Source organism: Carettochelys insculpta, chromosome 10, assembly GCF_033958435.1.
Source record: "Carettochelys insculpta isolate YL-2023 chromosome 10, ASM3395843v1, whole genome shotgun sequence".
NCBI classification, from domain to species: Eukaryota; Metazoa; Chordata; order Testudines; family Carettochelyidae; genus Carettochelys; species Carettochelys insculpta.
Genome location: NC_134146.1, coordinates 39,013,923 through 39,037,200, shown reverse-complemented (window position 1 = coordinate 39,037,200; position 23,278 = coordinate 39,013,923). Strand labels below are relative to the sequence as shown.

Below are 23,278 nucleotides of genomic sequence, written 5' to 3'. Positions count from 1 at the left end.
GGAACAGGGAGAACAATTGTCTTACGAACAATGCTATGATCCAAACCCCATCAAAGTTGGTAGGAATCAGCAGTCAGCAGATCAGCTATAGTGAAGAATAAATTAGAAAAGATTTCAAACTAATTTTCAGGTCACCTTAAGAGACATCTTAGGTTGTCTTCCAGGCAGTCATTATCCAGCATCCACATAGTACCACTTACAGATGCAGCTACTGCGCAGATAACAGGTATGCATCCCTGATCAGTGTATGTCCTCCAGATTTTTAACTCCTGCTTTTTATTGTCCTGCTGATATCCCTGTAAGCGGGCCTGCAGGTCTTGTGCGTTTTTTAAATGTCTGTCTTCTCCCCTCAATATTGGTTTTTTGTTGTTTTTTTTTGTGGTGACCTATACCACCACTTTCACACCGTCAGGGAGAGATTGACAATGAAAAGCACACGCTACCTTATAGAAGTTACCACCAAAATTAGATTTCCAATACGGTCTGTATTGGAAATGAAATTGATCTGAAGTGGGCCTGTCCTACAAAAGCTCATCATCAAATAAGTCATTTTGTTCGTCTTTAAAGTGCTACATTTCTGCTGCTTTGTTTTGTTGAAGTACAGACTAACACAGCTACCTCTCTGTTACTAGCAAAATTAGCACAGCCTCTGCTGAAGAAGATATGGGCAAATAGCTCATTTCCAGGACTGTGTGAAATGAAGGTCAGATTACCTGAAAAAGTTTTCATTCATTTTATTACAAATTCAGTTTTGGGGTCATTTCCTCCTGTGCTGTTTTTCCAAATTGTCACATTTGATGGAAAAAATAGTGCCAGCTTTCCACAGCTTGAGTCATTTTACTGGCCTACATAAATATTCCAGATAATTTATTCCCTGGCAAGATGTAAAAGCTTTCAAAATTTCTGATGCAAATTTTGAGAAGAACTCCAACTTTCATACTTTGGAAGATACTCCTCCCTATCTTCAAAACAGCACCAACAAGGGAACTTGTTCACAACATTTAGATGGTGTGAGGAGATGTACCACAATACAGCCTCTCCCAAATGCTGCTAGAATCAAGGAGTAGCTAAAACCACAACATTCCAGACAATATGATGGTCAAGTCTCGTATAAAGTTGGGTAGCTTTCCTGAGTGCAACAGTTATGCTGATTTACACCAGCTGAGGAGCCAGCCCATGGGGCTTTCATTTGTGGGATAGGACCAGTGGTTTTTTGTGGGTTTTTTTTTGTCCTGTATTTGCATAGCACCTAGCAGAATGGGGTCTTATTATAAAGTAGTGCTCCTATAAATAATAATTATAATAAAAGAATCAGGATTACAGACTCTATTATGGTGGGCTAAAATAGTTCTCAGACTAAAGTGATGCATATTGGACTTTACATAAAGATCTGCCTGGAATACACAGGAAAGAAAGGGGAAAAAACAGCTGCCACAAGTGAAAATCACATTGTATAATAATCAGAACTTCTCAATTGCATCTATATACTGAATTTATAACTACTGAATACAGTGGAGCCAGGCCAATTTACTGCAGCTTGGAATCTGGTCCAGTCTGTCTGATATTATCTAGTACATTACTGTACTTAAATCATATCTGTTATACATAATGTTCAGTGACTGTATTTGTATAGTTATTGTATGTCAGTGATATGTGTTCCTATTAGATTATTACATTGTTGCACGTAACAACTATCTATCTACTTGTGTGGGTGATGTCATAACAGCTATACTTATCTTCTTATGGAAATCAGCATTGCATCTAACATTGACTTCTGTACACCTTGGTAATTACCTGCAAATACTATGATCAATTAAAAATGTTAACACACACATTTGTGCAAGAAGTTAGGGGTGCATTACACACAGATGCAGACACCACATTTGTCAGCAGGGAGAAATCCTGCAACTTCAAGCCCAAAAGCACAAGCCTATGTCACTTCAGTTAAAGAAATCGCTGTTATGTTTTCTTATAAGAAGCAGCCAGCTTTTAGCTTACTGTGCCTACCCAGTAGAGGACACAAGCATTAAGCCAATGAAATACATTTGTTATTTGTAGCCTTTGTCTATAGAGAGACTCTCGCTTGACTTTTTGTTTTGTTTTGGTCAACAAAGGCAAACTAAACACGATGTCTGGAATGTAGCTCTGACATTCCTCTTGACATTAGTCAGATTAGTAGAGCTAAATCCCATTGCAGTTGGAAAGAGCTGCAATAAAAAGATGGACATCTCCAGGGGAGAAATGGAAGAGTGCAACTGATGTTTTCCAAAGATCAATTTTTATACAGAAACTTGCCTTTCTTGCTGCATCTGGTTGTTTTGGAGCTGAGCAGTCAGGTGGAAGGACAACTAGAGGTAGCAAACTATGATCAAATGTGTGCACCTTCAATTCACGTGCCTGGATGATTCTGATGGAAGGAAGCTGATGTCTGGTTTTCTCCTTCTTTTCTCCCCCTTAGAAAGTGAAGAAAAGATAATAGGACAAACCTTGTATTATTTTTAAAGGAGGATGACAAGATGGAAAAAATGAAAATGTCAAAAACCAGGTTGATATACTGTATTACTTAAAACTGTTTTCTTGAGAAAAACTGGCCAAATGATTTAGGACAGGCTTTTACTGGCCAGTCTTCGGATTACACGAGAGATGAAAAATAAATGGAAATCTATTTCATGTTTACTTTAGTCACTTTAATGGTGGGGAGAGAGGTTGGAAGGAAAGCCTGCCAAGAACCCTAGTTTTAATCTTCAGGCATAGAGTTCTGATTTGCTATGTTTCCAATTAAAAATTTGTTTGCGTGTGTATCAAGAAATACTAGTTTCAAAGGGTTTTATTAAAATTTCTTTTCCCTTATAATGTCCCTCCAAAAAGTACAAGAGTAAAATTTCAGTGGAAGCTTTGCATCTAGCAGGGCGTGATACTTCTCCCAATGACATACAAACAGCTCTTTATGACCCCATAGTACGGTGATTCTCAATCAGAGTTACATGTATCCCTGAGGGCAGGGCAGCCAACAGACTTTGATGTCAGTACAAGCAAAAATTTCAAACAATGAATTATTTATACTGCTGTATATGCTATCCACTTCAATGTGAGTACAATATTTATATTCCAATTGATTTAGTGTGTAATTTTATGTTCAAAATGAGAAAATGAGCATTTTTTCCGGTAGTAGTGTGCTGTGACACTTTTGTATTGGATTTTTGTTTTTGTTAGCAAGTAGCTTCAAATTAGGTCAAGCTGGAGAGTACACAACACAAAATTTAGGCTCCTGAAAATGGGTATTATAGTTTGGAAAGCTACTGTTTCAGTACATCCACTAGGCCTATCTCCATCACTGTTGGATCTTCGCCATCTCAATATTCTTTCAACATCCTCTCATTGTACAGAGTCCTCCTAAATCTTTGGGTAATTGGCCTAATGTCATGTACTGTCACGTTCATAGATATTGGAAGGGAGGCTCGTTCTCAGTGTTCACAGCCAGGTAGATTCCCACATAGCTGGATAAATCTCTAGTATGCTTTTATTTCGTAGGTGGGCTAAATGAAATGTGTTTTTTTTTTCTCAACCTCTGTTTATATCATTCCTTTTCCTCTATATGACCTCCTCTCACTCCTTTGCTTTTACACCAAAAGTGGTTTCTCTAATCTGCAGATAGTATGATCCATGTAATGACCCAGTTTTACCCACATTTAGGCTCATCACATGGCATGAAAGTCTTCAAACAAACTGCTGAACTGTAGCTGTCTGTATTGCTATGTCAAACAGCTGTTCTATGTAAATCCCCAGAAATGGGAATACCTGGGAGTATACATGTCTCTGAAGAAATAACATCATTCAGTTGAGCTATCAAAGGTACTTTTTAGGCTTCTGGTTATAGCAAGTGAGTGAGATGTTTGTTGCAGGTATTAAAGAAGGCTGTAATTTTTTTCAGTGTAGAGTTTATAGATAGAAGACAAAGTTGATCTTCTAAAGATTAGGAATGAATCAGAATGAAAAAGGAAAACTGAAATATAATTCTTTGAGGTTCTGCTACAATTCTATATGTATTGTAAACCCATTTGAGTATATCCTGCTCTAAAACTTGTGGAAAATGTGTTGCTAACTACCAGGAAATTATTGATTTTTTTTTCATTGCTGTTGCTTAGCTGTGGTAGAGCTGATAACTTGAAAAAAAAATCAATGTTGCTATTATCAACTGTTGACTACAGTTTATAACTTCAATAATCTCCTTTAAAATTTAATGCTGCAGTACCAGTTATAGTTTGTTAAAGTGTTAATAACTTGAGCAGATAGATCATTCAATGTCAATAGTATTTGAAGTTCTTTGGGGTTTGCATTTTGGCATAAACTTGTTTTTGGTGCGCCTCATAGTCTTTTGAACTTCCAAGTTCTCCAGCATTTGCTTGGAAAAGGTAGGATCTGGTGCAATATCTGTCTATTTTTGGTAACCATGAGCAATCATTTAGAAAGATGGTTGTTCACCTTAGCCAAACTATAATTAATATTTCAAATTACTGAGAGGGTAGGTGCTGTATTCTAGATAAATCCAAGTATTGCCCTCCTGATGTAGGAGCTGAGCCCCTTCTGGTAGTGAAAATCTAATATCTGAAAAACAAAAAGAGGATCCAGATTCATCCTGAAACTCTGTCCCCTTCTAACACCAAATGGCATGCTGTCCATCTAAACCAGCAGTTTGCAAACTGTAGGTTGGTCTCCCAAAGTGTGTCGTGACCCTGTTTTAATGGGGTTATTAGGGGTGGCTTACCTTGCTGGGGTCTGGAGCTGAACCGTGAGTTCTACCATCCTGGGCCAAAGCCAAAGACCAAGGGCTTCTGCCATGGATGGTAGACCTCAGGTTATAGGCTCCCTGCCTGAGGCTGAAACCCTTTGGTTTTGGCTTTGCTCCTCTTGCCGCCCCCACGCCAGTGTAGTCAGGCTTCAAGCCCCATTCCTTGGGTTATGTAGAAACTTTTTGTTGTCTAAAGGGGGTCACAGTGCAATGAAATTTGAGAACCTCTGGTTTAGACAAATAGTATAGTGTATACTAGTTTTCCTTACATCTCTTATTGGTATTGGCCCACTTCTGCAACTGGAGCCACTTGTGAGGATACCCATATTCAGTGAAGTCAATTGGACTGGGAAAAGTACAAGTATTCATCGCCATAAATCCAATGTGATTGGGACCATCCTTTGTTACAATTTTGGAAGCACGCTGACTGGCTTTTAAGATTTTTTTTAAATTAGTTATGTGTGAATAATTCCTTTAAGATAATGGTGTAAGATTATCATCAGACCTTAAATATAGGCGACAGTTACCAAAGAGGATCTACAATAATATGAGGTATCTTTGCTGATACTACGTGGTAGTTAAATGCAGTATAACATATGCTCACCGGGGCTTTAATAATTGTTTCTATAATAATAGGCAAAGCTATAAATGAAATTGCATTTATGATACAACTTTAATAGACATTTTAATAATGCCTGTTCATCCATCTAAGCTGTCAAGAGAGAGAAAGTGATAATTCATTTTTGGGGTTTGGGAGATAGATTTTGAATTGCATATAGAAAGTGTGTACGGCATGAGCCTTAGTCAGAATTTCATATTAATGATCTTTTAATACTGTTACAATTTGAGTTTTAACCTGAGCCTCTCTTTTATATTTCAAAGGAGCATTATTTTGAACCCCTCCTATTTCCGGAACCATCTTCGTCAAGCTGCTGTATTTAGATGGTTGGAACGATATTCTGAAGCTGCAAGGTATGTTCAGCATTCATGGACTTTCCATGTCTAATGTTTTCCCTACATCGCTTCCATTCCAACTTTCATTACTACAGACAATTGAGGAAATTATACCTTACAGTTTCATCAGTTCTAGGGAGTGTGTCCATGCTTCATTGCAGTGGTCCATGACTTTGTTAGAACCCTTGATAGAATCAATTTCTTGTAATTCACTGTGGCTCCTATACTACTAAATGATTGCTCCTTCTTTCTATATTAAAGTGCTACTAAAGGCCCTGGCCCTGCACCATGAAAATCCATGGCCAGTTTGGTTTCAGTGAGCATAGGATCAAGCCCATAGTAAATATCTTCTCCTACTGCCCCTATTTACATGAGTAGGCTCAATGAAGTCAATGAGACTGTTCAAAAGTCTAAGAAGTGCTTGCAGAGGTAAGGTCTTACCAGTCTGGGCGTTACTTGTGAATTTATACTGGAAAAATGTGCAGGTGTTGTGCTCCAGGGATGTAGTTGCACTGGCTGTGCCAAATGGTGAAAGCTGTAGTGTTGGTAGGGAGGAAACGTACACTTCTTTCATCTAAACATGTTAGGTGCTATCTTCCAGGCAGTGAATGAGGTTGTGTAATGTAATGCAAGAGGTAATCCTGTTACTGCTTCTACTTGGCAACTTATGTAGAACCTTTAATTTGAGAAGCATAAAGCATTTTACAAACCATTAGTGAATTAAGATAGAACAGGTAAGAGATTTAGGTGAGAGAACGAACACTTCACTCACTTCTGAAATCAACCACCTGTGGCCACAGAACATGGCAGCTGTTTAATAATGAATAGCAGCCCACACACAACAGTTTAATATGGGAAGGAAAGAATACTTTATCCAACCTCAGCTTCAGAGAGAATTTAGGGAGGCCACTTGCAATTATCTCTGGTGGACTTTGCCCAAGAGCTATGATAAATACCCTACTCTTGTTAAAGTTGTCATGGGATCATGGACCACAAGTGATCTGTAATGTGGTTTTACACCTCAATCAAAAGTAAAGTACCTCCAACAACACAGTGCTCCCTAGCATCTTGCTGGGGTATTGAGGCAGGGTTGACTGAGAGAGAAACTTTCCACCTATTGAATCACCCACATTCAATGTTCAATGATCTGACATGATTTTAAAGGTTGTAGCAGGAGACAACATTATTCCATGACAGGCAAGGATGCTTAATCAAAGCATGCATTTTCATATCATCATTCCCTGTTATTTCACTAATAGGCAAGAGGTTTTTATTGAAACAAGGTAGAAGAACATATAATTTCCAGGAACTGATCTTTCCTAGAAAGTAATGCATAAAAAATGAAAATATCAGAGAGCACAATGTGATCCAAGAAGAAAAAGAGGTGCTCAGATATCTAGTAATGAAAAAAAGTGGTTGGTATTGCTGCAGATAAGTAATCATTCAACAAGAGTACTGCATCAGCAAGCTGAAAGGAACTGCATCAGCTTTTTTTCATGGCAGGAAGCTTTCATGCAACTAGTTGATTTTAAATGAGCTTATTGTGTATTTTGTAAAGGAGAACATTCCGACAGATGGAGACCAAGTGGATCCAAATAAGTGACAGTAGTATTGTGAGTTCAGCTTAATTTAACATAATGTTACAATAACTGTGTGAATCTTTTGTTCCAGCCTTGTGTTAAACTAAGCTAAGCAGCAGCATCTTTTTGGAGACACTAGCATCAATCCAATCCTGTTAATAGTGTAGAATGCAATCTGTATATTACAGATAGACTGCAGTATGCAGGTGTTTAGCTGCAGTTTTTGAAAGTCTAAATATGCTTTTGTTAGCATGAGCTGTCATTTAACTCTACCAGCTCTATGCATGTGAATGAGGATAGTGATGTTTCCTTGTTTGATTATTTTTCCCACCCTGTTATTATTATACATATCCAGAACATTTTGGGGGTGCAGGTAGCATGTATGTATACAAAAAATGGGCAGAAGTAATTCACCAGCCTGTCAAATTGAGGGTGCCCAAGACAGAGAACTACTGATTTCTTTGGGGTCGTACCAGGCCAAATTCCCTGGAGCAAATCCTGTTTTCTGTTCCAAATTCCAGGATGATGCATCAAACAATCCATATTAGACCTACCCTCCCACAAACACACACATTCAGTCAGACTCCTTCGTACTACAGCTATTCTTTTCATAGATAAAATGACTGAGCTGGTAGAAGTTACACGCTGAATAGTCTGAAAGTAGACAGAAGAATGTTATGATTTTTACCATCTTTTGACTCGTCGGTGTAATTGAGACTAAGGCTGGCTCTACACAAGCCCCTTCCTTTCGAAAAGGGCATGTTAATGAGTGGGTTCAAAAGATGCTACTGATGCACTGAAATGAATATGCACACCTCATTAGCATAATGGCAGCTGCAGCGATTCGAAAGTACTGCTTTTCGAATCATGCGCCGCCTGTGGACACGGGACCTTCTGAAAGGACACCCCCAGTTTTTGAAAGCCCATTCTTCCTAACACCAGGTAGGAAGAAGGGCTTTTGAAAACTGGGGGGGTCCTTTCAGAAGGTCCTGTCTCCATGGGCAGTGCACAATTCGAAAAGCTGCACTTTCAAATCACCGCAGCTGCCATTATGTTAATGAGGCACTTCATATTCATTGCAGCACCTCATTAGCATCTTTCAAACCCGCTCATTAACATGCCCCTTTCAAAAGGACGGGGCTCATGTAGACACAGGGTAAATGTCCCGCCAGACATTGGTAGAATTGATGGATGGATGTATGGATGAGGCAACCTGAATTAGCTATTTAATGGCAGAGGAAACCGCATCAAAGCACATACTCTTACTTCCTAAACTAGAGCACATCATGTTCACCTGTGACTCCATATAGGATAGTGCTAAGCAGTCCTGAGGAAGGAAGAAGGATCTTAATAGCCATTGTATGGCTGACTCAGCTTGTTACTGATTCTTTTATAAGTGGCATGAGGTGGTCCTATCAGCTCTATAGCAAACCAGACTCAATATTTCTGAAATGCAGCATTTTGCCTGATACAGGTACTGTCTTTGTATGACTCTAGTACTCAGTCCCATTTTATCCAAATCCTCCGAATTTGTATTGTTGCGAGAGAGGCAGATAAATGGTTCCATGTTATCATTTGAAAGGCTATAGTAACAGAGAGATAGCCATGCTAGTCTATATACTATCAAAACAAAGAAGCGGTTCAGTAGCACTTTAAAGACTAATAAAATAATTTATTAGGAGATGAGCTTTCGTGGGACAGATCCACTTCTCGCTATGATATGAAGAAGTGGGTCTGTCCTACAACAGCTCATCACCTAATAAATGATTTTGTTAGTCTTTAAAGTGCTACTGGACTGCTTTTTTGTTTTGAAAGGATATGTTTGAACAGCTGAGGGTTCCTGAGAAGTTTAGTCATTCTGATCTTAGGAACAGTAAAACTTTAAAGTCACTGTGGTGCTGTCACATAAATATTGATCCTATGTTCTTCTCCCAATGCTGTTAATTGACTTCCTTTGACACTTATTGTTCCATGGGCTACTTCCTGTTAAAAAATAAATTTTACAAGCTGTTTTTGCTTTTCAAGAAATGGAGGACAGTCTATTTATCTCTCTACTGATTCTTTTTCAGTTTCCAAAAAAAACAAAACAAAACCCATTTCTATAAAAATCTGTTGTCATGGAAACCAACTTTGTTCTGGTTACACTAATGAAAGTCCCGTTGGGGCCACATAGTTTGCACAATGTTAACAGATCTTGCAGCAAAGGTTATTTTTATACTAGCATCTCAGGCCCTGTGAATTTCTTGGGGTCAGGATGTAGAGAATGAATTTAAGACAGTATCCTGTGCAATGCTTCTTCGGTATGCCAGAAAATCATTGCAGCAGAAGATGTAGCCAGTGAAAGAATCCTAATATCAGCTACCCAGATACATGCAGTGAAGCAAGGTCCCTTGTGCGGGACTGGCTCAACAGTGGATGCTTTTGGGTTGTCATTTACTACTATCACTTTCAGGAATGAAGTGCTCAGAAACAAAGGCTCAGATTTGCATTTGCTATTCGTGGTGGCATAAAGATCAGTAACAACTCTACTGTAAGCATCAAGGCTGTCTTTTTGGCTGACACTCCTGGGACTGAATCTGGGTCTTTCAGAACTACAAACTGTTACAGCCTGAGCAAAAAGCCAAGGCTGTGTACCTAGCCACTGTTTCAGTTCTTGTCCTCTGTAGATTGGTAGAGAGAAGGAACCCTCATGCACATTCACCAGTGGCTTACACAAGGATGGTGTACAAAGAATACAAGTGTCATTTATTGAAGGTTTAATAATGTATGGACGAGGCAAAGAACACAACTTATTAAGACCGCTCCTGACTATTCTACGCATACACTATCATTGCACTTTTGACAGTGGAAGTGCTTGCCATATTTTAGACTGGCCACAGCCCTTTTCACTGAAATCATAGAATCATAGGTTTGGAAGAGACCTCAGTAGGCTATTGAGTCCAAACCCCTGCTCAAAGCAGGACCAATGCCAACTAAATCATCCCAGCCAGGCTTTTGTTAAGCCAGGTCTTAACAAAAATTCCACCACCTCCCTTGGTAACCCATTCCAGTGCTTCATCACCTTCCTAGTGAAATGGTTTTACCTAATAAGCAACCTAGACCTCCCCCACTGCAACTTAAGACTATTGTTCCTCATTCTGTCATCTGTCACTTCTGAGAACAGCCTCTCTCCATCCTCTTTGGAACCTCCTTTCAGGTAGTTGAAGGCTACTGTCAAATCCCACACCATCACTCATCTGTAGACTAAATAAGCCTAAATCACTCAGCCTTTCTGCATATGTCATGTGCTCCAGCCACCTAATCATTTCTGTTGCCCTCCGCTGGACTCTTTCCAATGTGTCCACATCCTTTCTCTAATGGGGGGTTGTGGGATGGGGGGCAGAATTGATGTAATACTCCAGGTGTGGCCTCACCAGTGCTGAATAAAGGAAAATAATCACTTCCCTACCTCTGCTGGCAGTGTTCCTACTAACGCTCCCCAATATGCCATTAGCCTTCTTGGCTACAAGGATACACTGTTGACTTATAACCAGCATCTTGTACACTGAAATCCTCAGGTCATTTTCTGCAGAACTGCTGTTTAGCCAGTGGTTCCCAGCCTATGGCAGTGCTTGGGATTCTTCCGTCCCAACTGCAGGACTATGCACTAGTGCTTATTGAATTCATTTGGCCCAGTCCTCCAATTTGTCATGGTCACTCTGGGCCTCGTGTATCTACCTCTCCCACAGTTTAGTGTCATCCACAAACTTGCTGAGGATGCAATCATCCAGGTCATTAATAAAGATGTTGAATAAAACTGGCCCCAGAACTGACTCTTGAAGCACTCTGCTTGATACCAACTGCCAGCCAGATATCAAGCTGTTGATTATTACCTGCTGAGCCCAACAGTCTAGCCAGCTTTGTCTCCACCTTACAGTCCATTTATACAATCCATAGTTCTTCAACTTGCTGGTGAGAACACCATGGGAGATCATTTCAAAACCTTTGCTAAAGTCAAGGTCTCACAGGCTTGTCTACACTACCTCCCTGCTTCAAAAGAAGGATGGTAAGTCGGGTGTTGGGAGTTTATTGATGCTGCCTGAATTGACTCCCCACCCCATCCACCAGCACTGTCCAGAGCACACCACCTGGGCTCCAGCTACTCTTGCTGCCACAGTAGCAGTGGCAGCCAGGAGCCCTGGGCCCCTTTGAATTTCCAGGCCCTGAGGCAAGTGTGCCCCTTACCTCCCCTTCTGTCAGCAAGCCTGCCCTTGATGCAGCCTACTTAACCTCACCCTGGTTGTGACTGGCTCCACCTAGCAGAAGGGGTGCACACACATACATTGCTGTCTTAATGATGTCCTGTTCTCTTCCAAACTCATACTTATTAGCATGCTCTTGAGCAATGGTAGGCTCTTATTGGAGGGCACATATTGATTTTGCCTTCCTTGCTGTACCCTTGCACAGATAAAGTAAAGGAGTCTAAACCACTGCATCCTACGTTATTTTGCTCATTTTCCTTCCACCTTGTTTTGCACTGTAGTGCAGCTTGATAAAAGCATTTTTTGTTAGTTACCGTCACAGACTTCCTTCTCAGAGCCAGGGGGCAGGGAGACCTCTGCTGGTGAGAATGACAAACAGTCAAGTCCAACTTTTCTGTATTGAGGGAAGAAATTGAATCTGGGGGGTTTCTGCAAGTAAGCACTGGAAAAGTTTCTCTGTGCGCTGTTTCCTCAGAGAAATATTACAAAGGGCTACTTCATAAATTTCAGCTAAGACAGAAGCTTTTATATTTATCAGACTCAGTCAAACCCCCCAAAAAGACCGTGTAACTTATTATACAATTTGAGACCAATATATGCTGTCAGTCTGTACCCAAAAACACCTAGCTATTGTTTCTATGATCTACTCATTATTTTTTATCACTCTCCAACTTTTGAGTGTCAAACAATAGTTCGTTCAGCTGAAGCAGTGTCAAAAACAGAAGGCAGCTTTAGTTACTAATATTGATCACTAGAAGCAAGCAGCATTATTGATTAGTACAGGTTTTGCTTTATAGAGGGGGCATTTGGTGCATCAGAGAAGGAAATAACAACCAAACTGAGCAAGTATCAGTGATGGCTTACAATAAGTATAAAAACTATTCTAAAAGTTACCTCAGCTATCTGCTTTTAACTCATTCATCCAAGTTACTTCATCTTTTCTCAAACATAACAAGCTTTCCTGTAGCACCTTAAAGACTAAACAACTTATTTATCAAAGTTTAGCTGTTAGCCTAAAATCAGCAGAATGACTTTCTGTGGCTCTTGAGATTTGCATGACCTGCATCTCTGCAAGCTACTACTTGCTTGATATGTCACAGAGCATCTGAGATCTTGCTATGCTTAATGACCTGTGTTCCTAAGTGACTCCTGTCATTTCTTTCCTTTAGATTTCGTCCTTTTCAAATACATCTTCTCAGCTTTTTACTCCACATTTGCAAGGTCTTTTTTCCTTACATACTAGTTGTCATTTAACAGGTAACATTTTAAACAAATTATATTAATCGCAGTACAAGTTAGGCAAATGTTATTACTTACTACCGAAAGACAGGTTCTTTCAAACAGGCAACCACTGCACAATAACAAACATTGACCTGGTGGTTAGTGCTCTCCGTGTCCCTGCTTGACACTTATTTTTGTTTCCTATTAATGGTCTGTCACTGCCTAAGTCATTTGGAACTCCAAGTACAACAGAACTGCATGCTCAGTACCTGGACTGCTTTGTGTTGCTTCTCCATGTTATGATGGTTCTCTGCTGGAAGGTACCATAAGAGTTCTATGCATTTTAGAGCCAGTAAGATATTAGCTACATCACAAGCCACAGGGTTCCATTTGTTGTATTTGGTAGCTATTCCCATAGTCATGTATATGCAGTCATCAGACCCTGATTGTGCTAATTTCACAACGCTCTCCCATATTCAGAATTCTGGTAGAAACCAAGTTTTATTCATATGAAACTCTGATTATCTGATCAATTCAGATATCTCCAGAGATCTTAAAATACAGTAGGGTCTCAATATTCATGAACCTAAGTTTCTTGAATTCAATTATTTGCGAGCGGCTGCTCCCCCAAAGTTCCGGGCAGAGAGCGCCAGCAGCCACCGCTTCCCTGGGGCCTCAGGCAGGAGCGCCAGCAACTGCCACTTCCCTGGGGCCCAGGCAGGGAGTGCCGGCAGCCAGGGGCTGCCATATTCGCAAAATTCAACATTCGCAAGAGTTCTCAACATGGAGCCCTCATGAATATTGAGACCCTACGGTACTCAGTTTCCCTTTATTCACAACATGAGGCAAATGTTTAAAACCGAACTGTGATTGCTGTATTCACTTCCTGAGCTGGCTAATTAAGTAAAAAAGGATCTACCTCCAACCCTATTCCAATTCTAGCTAGCTAGCTAAAATCTCTGTATATGTGTAGCGATAGCTATATCTAGCTATCTAGATAGGTACAGCTGTATCTTCTTTCTGTTTTTACCCATCAAAGAATGTAAGCTGTATCATATCAGAAGAAAACACTGGTTCATCGAATCTAATACTTTGTCTCTAAGGAGCAGTGTCATGATATTAGAAAGGAAGGTTATGAAAACAGAGCTACATTAACACTAAAACTGCATGGGTTTGTGCACGAGAGACAATCTTGTAGAGATATTAAAATTATGAAAGAAGCATAAATATATTTACCATTTCAAGATTGAGAGCCAGCTACCTCACAGTGCACCAGTGCCCTGATTTCAACCTTTAGATACTATTACAGAATGATAAAAACTATCAAAATATGGAAGAGACCTGGATAGGTGATTTAGTCCAGTCCCCCTCATGGAGGCAGGACTCAGTATTACTTAGACCATGCCTGACAGGTATTTGTCTAAACTGTTCTTAAAAACCTCTAGTGACAAAGATTCTGCAAACTCCCTGGGGAATTTATTCCAGTCTTTAACAACTCTTACAGTTAAGGAGGCTTTCCTAATGTCTAACTAAACTTTATTTCTTCAATATAAGCCCATTAATTCCTGTTCTGTCCTCAGTACTTAATGAATAATTTATCAGCCTCCTCTTTATAATATCTTTTCACATTTATTATCCTGTTTGCCCTCAATCTTCTCTTTTCCAAACTAAACAGCACTTTTTTCTTTTCAATCTTTCGTTGTATGTCATGTTTTCTAGACCTTTAATCATTTTAGTTACTCTTCTCTCCAGTTCGTCCACCTCTTTCCCAAAGTGTGGTGCCCAGACCTGGACACAGTAATATTCCTGTTGAGGCCTTATTGGTGCTGGGTAGAGTCAAAGAACTGCTTCTCATGCCTCACTTACAACACTCTTTCTAATAGAGCCCAGAACTGTTTATTTTTTGCAACAGTATTACCATTTTGACTCATATTTAGTTTGAGTCACTATAACCCCCAGATCGTTTTCTGCCATGTTTGTCTCTAAGCAGTTATTTCCCATTTTGCATTTGTGCAAAGTGTAAGTGGAGTGCTTTGCATTAGTACTTAATGTATTTCATTCTATTTATTTCAGACATTTTGTTAAGATAATTTTGAATTCTAATCCTGTCCTCCAAAGCCCTTGCTATCCCTCCTAACTTGGAGTCATCCTCAGACTTTATAAACGCTATACCATGATCTAAATCATTTGTAAAGATACTGAATAGAATCAGATCTTTGCAGGGTTCCTTTGATATACCCTTCCAGGCTGACTTTGAATCCTTGATATCTATTCTCTAAGTATGTTTTCCAACCAGTTGCACACTCACTTTATAGTAAGTTCCTCTAAACTATATTTCCTTAGTTTGTTTAAAAGAAAGTCACGCAAGACAATATCAAACACCTTACTAATGTCAAGATAATATCACATTTACTGCTTCCCCTCATCTACAAGGTTTATTACCCTGTCAAAGAATGATATTAGGTTGGTTTGACATGATTTTTTCATGACGGTTACATCTTATTTTCTTCTAGATGCTTACAAGCTATTTCTATGAATATTTAATCCATTATCTACCTAGCTACCAAAATTAAGGTGACTGGTCTATAATTCACATGATTGTCCTTGTTTCCATTTTCATAGAATGAAGCTGCAGATACACTGCATTCCACTTTCAGATGCTGCGTGCAAATGAGCAAGACTGAAAATGCAAATGAAGCATGGTTTTACGTATCTTGTACCTCATTTGTATATTCACATACGATCACACTTCCAGAAGAGGCTTTTCCGGAAGCAAAAATAGCCTTGTAGACAGGGTTCCTTAGAAAAAAAACCCCATTTTCCAAAGAACCTTCCTCCCAAAACAAAATAGGAAGAAGGGTTATTTCAAAAATGGGGTTTGTTTTCTAAGGAAATCCAGCTACATGGCTGTTTTTGCTTCCAGAAAAGCCTCTTCCAGAAGCGCAATCATGCAAGAATATGTAAATGAGGCACGAGATATGTAATTCAATACTTCATTTGCATTTTTAATCTTGCTCATTTGCATTCCACTTCTGAAAGTGGAATGCAATGTAGACCTAGCCTGATCACATAGTTGTCCTTTTCCAATTCTCTGGAATCTCTCCCTTCTCTGAGTTCTCAAAGTTCCTCAATAATAGCTGAGTGATCTTTTCAACCATTTACTTACATATTCTAGGATGCATTTTATCAGGTTCCACTTTGAAGACATCTAACTTGTCTAAGTAATTCTTGACTTGTTCTTTTCCTATTTCAGCCTCAGATTTTAATCCATTTATACTAATGTTCACTATGTTAGTCATCTAATCAATGCTAACTTTTTTGATGAAAACAAAGAAATAAGGCATTTAACACTTCAGCCATTGGTACATTTTGTTACTGTCTTTCCCTTCTCGTGGTGTAGTTTTTTTTATCCCTTTTAACCTCTTTTATCTGTACCCTAAGACTTTCAATAGGTCTGCTCCCACTTCTATGTCAACATCAGTGCAAGTGCATACATCTTCTGATACACAAGCAACACCTGCTCCCATTTTTCCCTACCTGACCTTCCTTAGGATGGTGTAACTTTGCACTAATAGTCCAGTCATTTGAATTATCCCACCAAGTTTTGATGATGCCAGTTGTGTTGTAATTGTGATCATTCATTAGTGTTTCCAGTTCTTCGTGCTAGCTCCTCATACTTCTTGCACTAGAATATAAACATCTAAGATATTAATTAGATTTCTTCTTTATATTCTGTATGCTTTCTCCTTTGTTCATAATGTGATTACCCATGTTCCCTCCCCAGATTCTCACCAGTTTCCTAGACCTCCAAGGTTTTGACTTACTTGTGAGCTTTTATCTCTTTCCCATGTTCAACCTCATTTAAAGCTCACCTCTCTAAGTTAGTCAGACAGTATCTGAAGATACGCTGACTCTTCCTGGATAGGTGGAGCCCATCTCTGCTCTGTAGACCTTCTTCTGGGAACAATATCCCATGCTCAAGGAAGCTGATGCCCTCTTGGTGACATCATCTGCATAACCACGCATTCACCTCCAGCATGGCTCTGTCTCTGCCTGCTCCTATCCTTGAGCAGAAGTATTGTGAGAACACCATCTGTGCCCTCAGCTCCTTCCTCTTCACTCCCAGAGCAGTGTCATCACTTCTGAGCTGCTTGTAGGGCCATCATTCTCCACCTGGATGAGCAGCAAGGGATTAGTAGTCAGAGAATCAGAAGATCCTTGGCAATCTTTCTGTAAAGTCTCATATATGGGCTCCTAGCTGGCCATACACCTCCGGCATGCTAAATGAAGAAAGCAGATGGATTGCTCCTCCTTCCTTAGAAGGGATTCACTGATCATCGTCCCCTTGTTTCTTTTTGGGAGTGGCGGCTGCAATCCTTCCAGTTTTGGAGGTTAGAACCAGTGAAAGCTTCCAAAAAACATGGGGGGAGGTACTTCATCCTGAAGCCACTTTCGTCTCCCACCCGCCCAATCCAAGCTCCTCCCCCACTGAGGCCCAGGCCCCATGTCACTTCCTCCCCACTAACCTCCTACACTCTCACCACTCATTCTCCCTGAAACTCCAACTCCACGCCACCCTTCCCCTTGCGCAAGCCACCCCTCCCACTAATTCTTCTCTGCACCATCATCCCTGTTGATTGCACTTGTTTCTGAGCCACTGAAAGCAGGGCCTGGAGCAGAATCCCAGCCCAGAGTGGTGCTGATGGCACTCAGCACATATGCAGAGCCCCAGGCACAGTAACCCACGTCCTGCTGGTCCCAGGTCTCCCAACTGCAAGAGAGAAGAGCCAGAGCCCTGACTCCCTGAGCCTGAATGGGGTCCTGTAGCTAGGACCCTGTGTGACTGAGAGAGCCATCAGACCTGCTTTCTGGGGCCAGCAGACAGGCTGGGGCCAGGAGCAGAGCTGGATGATGCTCTCTGCATGCCCTGTTGCTGGGGGCTCACTGACTCCAGCCACGCAGGCCCTACCGCCCCAAAACCTGTCTCAGGTATCCCCCACAGACTGGGGATCTCTGCTGTCAAATATATATAATGAGAGAACTTAATGCATTGTCTTAAAGAGTGGTAACATAATGAAGCAAACATCATCATCCATCTATCTGTCTGTCTATCTAAAGCACATTGTTTATAACATGCTTACCATGAGTTTAAAGAAAAGCAGAATATTATTCTGCATTTAGGTAGCCAAACGTAAATCTGACTTTGCTTAAAAAGAGAAAGGGAGACAGAGGAGACATTGTAGGGGGCAGTCAGAATGCACCAAAGGTGGGCTCGCTCTCTAGGGAGGAAATGAACATCTGCTGTATCCAGAATGTCACTGTGCACATGCAGGAGGGCAAGGTGTGTTTGTTGTTTCTGGGCCATCATACTGTGTACCCAAGTTTAGCATGATGGAGGGCAGAAAAAGATCACACTGACCCCGTAATTGACACTGGTAAACACAGTTTCTTTAAAGAGTTCCCTAGTTTGGGGCTATAGAGTTCCAAAATATGTTGCAGTCTCCAGAACAATACTGAATGACTTCCCTTTGGTGAGATCACTCAGCACTGTAGCTGCATGTAAAGTTTAGGTTTATGAAATTGTTGTGAAAGAAGAAGTTGAGAGTTTGCCTCAAAATCTGCAAAGTTTATCTTTCCCCTTGCTGCATCAATAAGAATTTTCTCTCTCTGCTGCAGTTTTCCTCCATCCTGGTTGAAACGTCCCTATAGTTCAGCCTTTACCAGATCCAGAGCTTCATAAAATTCTTTCTTCCACAACATTTCTTTTGTATCAGATCCATCTTCTGCTACATTAGATTGTCAGTAGTGAGCTGGTGTTTTGCTGACCCTAGCTTTAGGCGAGGGAATCTTCACAGTGTTCTTAGCTGCACAGTAATTCATGTGGTCATCATCTCTTGAAGTGTGGCATCCTGTCTTAGTATGCATATCTGTTCAGTAAACAAATTTTACACATTCAAGTGCTCCAAGTGCACTTGCATTAACACTCTGAAGGTCTTCAGCTAATGTTTCACAGGATCCAAATACGGCATTGGAGCACAGTAAACTGAAGTATGTTCTTGCATTTTTAGCTCATTTGAAAAGCCCAGCTATCTTTGCTCACATTTCACTTCTAAGGCTATGTCTACACTAGGCAAAGTAAGTTGACTGCAGATACAGAATTCTAACTACAGCAACTGAGTAGCTAGAATTGATGTATCTGCACTCGGCTTACTTGGCTGTCCCTATTGAGGAAGGAAATTCTCCTATTGACCTCCCTTACTCCTCACATCTTGTGAGGAACACAGGGGTCGACTGCAACCCCTAAGTGGTCAATTTCACATGTCCCTATTAGATGTGCAAAATCGAACTCAAGAAGATCAACCCTGAGCAGGTTGATCTTCTGGGCAAGTGTAGACGTAGCCTAAAGCTACGTCTACACAGCCACATTATTTCAATTAAGCTACTATTATATCAAAATAAGAAATTTTCTGGAATAGCTTACAGTAAACCCTCAAAAACCAGGATTTCAAGTTGTGCTTAACTTGTATTAATGCAACTTAAGTGCAAGTAAAAATCCTGCTTCCCTGGCCCTGTGCATCCCTGTCTCAACCCCCGCCCCCCCGCCCCCACTGTGGTTCAACCCTCCCCCACAGCCCCAGTTCAAAGCCCCCAGGTGCAGCTTTGGCTCTGACTACCACTCCTGCTGTGGCTTAACCACTGCAGCCCTGCTCACCACCCCTACATGTGGCTCTGGCTCAACCTCCCCCCACAACCCGGCTCGCACCTATGCTTGGCTTCAGCTCTGGCTCACCCCACCCTGGTTCAAATCCTGCAGCCTGGCTCACCGCCCCTGTACATGTCTCTGGGTCAGAATAGTGCTCAGCTATTTCAAAATAGAGTGTCCACACACAAAGGAACCTATTTCTAAATAGAGCCATTGGACACACTATGGCTTATTTCAAAATAGCTCCTATTTCCTGCCTACACAGCCCCAATTTTGAAATAGCTATTTTGAAATAGGTGATATTTCTCATACAGGCCGTGTCTACACTAGCCAAAAACTTCAAAATGGCCATGCAAATGGCCATTTCGAAGTTTACTAATGAAGCGCTGAAATACAAATTCAGCGCCTCATTAGCATGCGGGCGGCCACAGCACTTCAAAATTGACGCCGCTCGCCACCACGCGGCTCGTCCAGACGGGGCTCCTTTTCAAAAGGACCCCGGCTACTTCGAAGTCCCCTTATTCCCATCTGCTCATAGGAATAAGGGGACTTCGAAGTAGCTGGGGTCCTTTCGAAAAGCAGCCCTGTCTGGATGAGCCACGCAACGGCGAGCCGCATCAATTTCAAATTGCTGCATCCGCCCGTGTGCTAATGAGGCACTGAATATGTATTTCAGCGCTTCATTAGTAAACTTCAAAATGGCCATTTGCATGGCCATTTCAAAGTTTTTGGCTAGTGTAGACATAGCCTATAAGTGTAAAAAAACCTAAGAGAATGCCACTGTATGGGGCACACACGTAAAACATTGCACACTGCTTCACCCCTGCCAAAGACAATGTATATATGTGTTTATGCTTTGCAGATTCTCAAATAAGAATGGATGTTTCCCGAACAAAGTTTAGTATGTCTGTCACAAGACATACTTCTCATTCCGCCTTTTGCAGAACAAGATTAATTTTTTTTCATCCGAGGAAGTGGGTTTTGCCCAGGAAAGTTTAGTACCTAATACATTTATCAGTCTCTAAGGTGCCACAAGATACTCGTTGTTTGTGAAGATCCAGTGAATGATTACGACAGAGAACAAACAGTGAATCAGGGCTTATTTCTTTTAGTTGAGCTTGCACATGCAGGAACCAACCAGTCATGTTGCTGGCACCATTAAAACAATAACCTTGCAGATGTTCCAGAAGCAGATTCAATCACAAGAAAACATCTTTGATACACAAAAATAAGGTTTCTGCTGTAGTGACAGCCACAGTGTAAAATCCCAGAAAAAATATTTTATATTTTATATTTTATACTTTAAAGGGGGGGTATCTGTAAACTGTAGGTTACATGAAAATTGTTCACATTTACTTACATCTGTGGTTTTGTAGTAAGCCCAAAAATGAGTATCTAGGGTTTGCAACACTATTTTCTGATGAAATGGACAAGCAAAAATCTCAATAATCTCATTGAGGATTGTGTCAGACACCCAGTTGTCCTGTCTGTGTAGCCATTCCCGAGCAATAGGTTCTGGGTGTATCTATTCTAAATTAGCTGCCACGATACTCCATCACAAGCTTTGTAACTTCTAAAAGACAACAATTTATGACCAAGAAAAGTGATAGACCCAAACAAGAGCTGTAACAGATTTCTTGCAGTATTTTGTTATTTGGCCGCACCATTTGACAGAACACTATTAATGGGCATATCACCAAGTCCAGCAATTTCTTTCATAGCTTCTGTTGGAAATTATGGTCTTTCAAACTCCCTAAACTTTTCAGAAGCTTTCCACAGTTTGAAAATCCATTGGTAAAAAAATAAACTCATATCTGTCCGTGATGAGTCTTTTCTCAGTTGCTTTTAAACAGGAAATCAAAGAACATGCTCACTTCTCTTTATATAGTGTATCCATGGCCATTTTCCAAACCAACCAGACTGAAATGATTGTGTGAAATTTTCTGTCCCAAAGCCCCTTGTAGGAGAACTGTAGTCTGTTGGCTAATCCTGCAGGTCCTGTGTGGTTGCAATTTATAGTAGAGGCAAACTCCTGGTGGGAACACTGGGATCCACCGTCACAGGAATTAGGGAACTTGGGTAGTTTGAATTACTGCTCAGACCAGCACCCCTTGTTAGCCGAGTTTGCGATGAGAAGATTTTAGCTGGTGGTTCAGCTAAGGAATTTACAAAATGACTACATGTCATGGGCACTACATTAACACATTTTCCTTTACATTTTGATGTCAACTGTTAGCTGACACACTCAAGATAGATCACAACCACGTGAGCTTCAAAATCTCCCTTTCCTACACCTGAGTCAATGCAGTGTTGATTTGATCAGATCATGGCTAGGATATTTTTTTCCAATGTGTCGTGCTGCCTCCTTTTGGCACAGGTAAGGAGCTGGAAGAAGCTGTTACTCATTTCTGATTACAGGCAACAAAAGAAATCTTCAGGAGAGAGCAAGGAAAAAGACTGATTATACATGGTTGGAATCCTGCTAATAGAAATGAGAACAAAAGAATGGGGAAGAATAATAGAGAAAGCACAATGGTGCCTCAAGGTCCTACCAAGGTCTGATCCTCATTGGATTCAGCACTGTACAGAGATGAAGTAAGAGAATATTTTTGCCATCATTCAAGTATTATTGTTGCCACTTTACAGATGGGAAGCTGGGTCCCAGAGTGATGTCATGGATTGGCTGAGGTCACACAGGAAATCTGTGTCAGATACAGAATCGAATTCTGAGTCTGAGTCCAGCGCTTTAACTACTGCACTATCCCTGCAAAATGAAGGAGGAACAGGCTGCCCATGTCATAGAAATGACAGGTGAATTTGAGGATCTATCTTCAACAGTATGGAGTCACATGACTGATAGGCTCAGCCAGTGCTGCCTGCAGAGAGAATGGGGAAACAAACTGCCACCTGGTCCTATTTGGCCCATGACCCAGCTGTTTAGCATCCTCACAGTCACCCATTCACACTGCAGGGATCAGAATGAGGCTATGATGGACATGACATCTGGGACTAAGGATTTGCAAAATTCAGACTTTAAAAAAGCAGCAGGTGTTGAGTAATAGATCCAGGTGTAATCCCGATAAGCAAATGTCCACTTATTTCTGCCTTTGCCCAACATAAAGTTGGGTGAATGGATTATGGAGCCTATTCATGAAGCTTCTCATATCAGCAAAGCTTAGAAATGGACACATGTCAAACCTAGACAGATAACATATCTTAGTATTGTAATACTTTAAAGACTAACAAAATAATGTATTAGGTGATGAGCTTTCATGGGACAGACCCACTTCTTCAGATCTGGAGAATTAAGAATTTTCCAGATCTGAAGAAGTGGGTCTGCCCCATGGAAGCTCATCATCTAATAAATCATTTTGTTAGTCTTTAATGTGCTACAGGACTGCTTTTTTGTTCTGTGAAGATACAGACTAACACATCTACCTCTCTCTAACTATATTTTGGTACTGGAAAGAAACCATAGCTGAAGCTAGTGGATGCAGTCATTAAATAAATCTCTCTTCATTACATACATGTCTTGTGAGCTGGAACTAGAACTAAAGACCTTCAGCTTCTTTGGGCTTCTCTGGGTCTTGCCACATGACTTTAAGAAGAACTGCTTTTGGTCATAATAAAAGTCTCTTATCTTTCTTTGCGCTAGATACAAGAGTGCAGCATCACACCCATGTGCACTTTGTTCATTGCAATACTAACTATTATCTTTACCACATTGGGTGGCAATATTACAACCCACCCTGCATATGAATTGTGAACAGCAATATTGAATAGTTCTAAC

The 23,278-nt window shown here is 40.7% G+C and overlaps 1 protein-coding gene across 1 annotated transcript in view; it reads left to right on the top strand.

The window, feature by feature from the left end:
- SPATA16 (spermatogenesis associated 16) overlaps window positions 1-23,278 on the top strand; it is a 127,561-nt gene that overhangs the window by 43,544 nt on the left and 60,739 nt on the right. Inside the window, exon 3 of the mRNA XM_075004443.1 lies at window positions 5,672-5,761. Within this exon, the coding sequence (XP_074860544.1) occupies window positions 5,672-5,761 (90 nt within the window). The remainder of the gene's footprint in view (window positions 1-5,671; window positions 5,762-23,278) is intronic.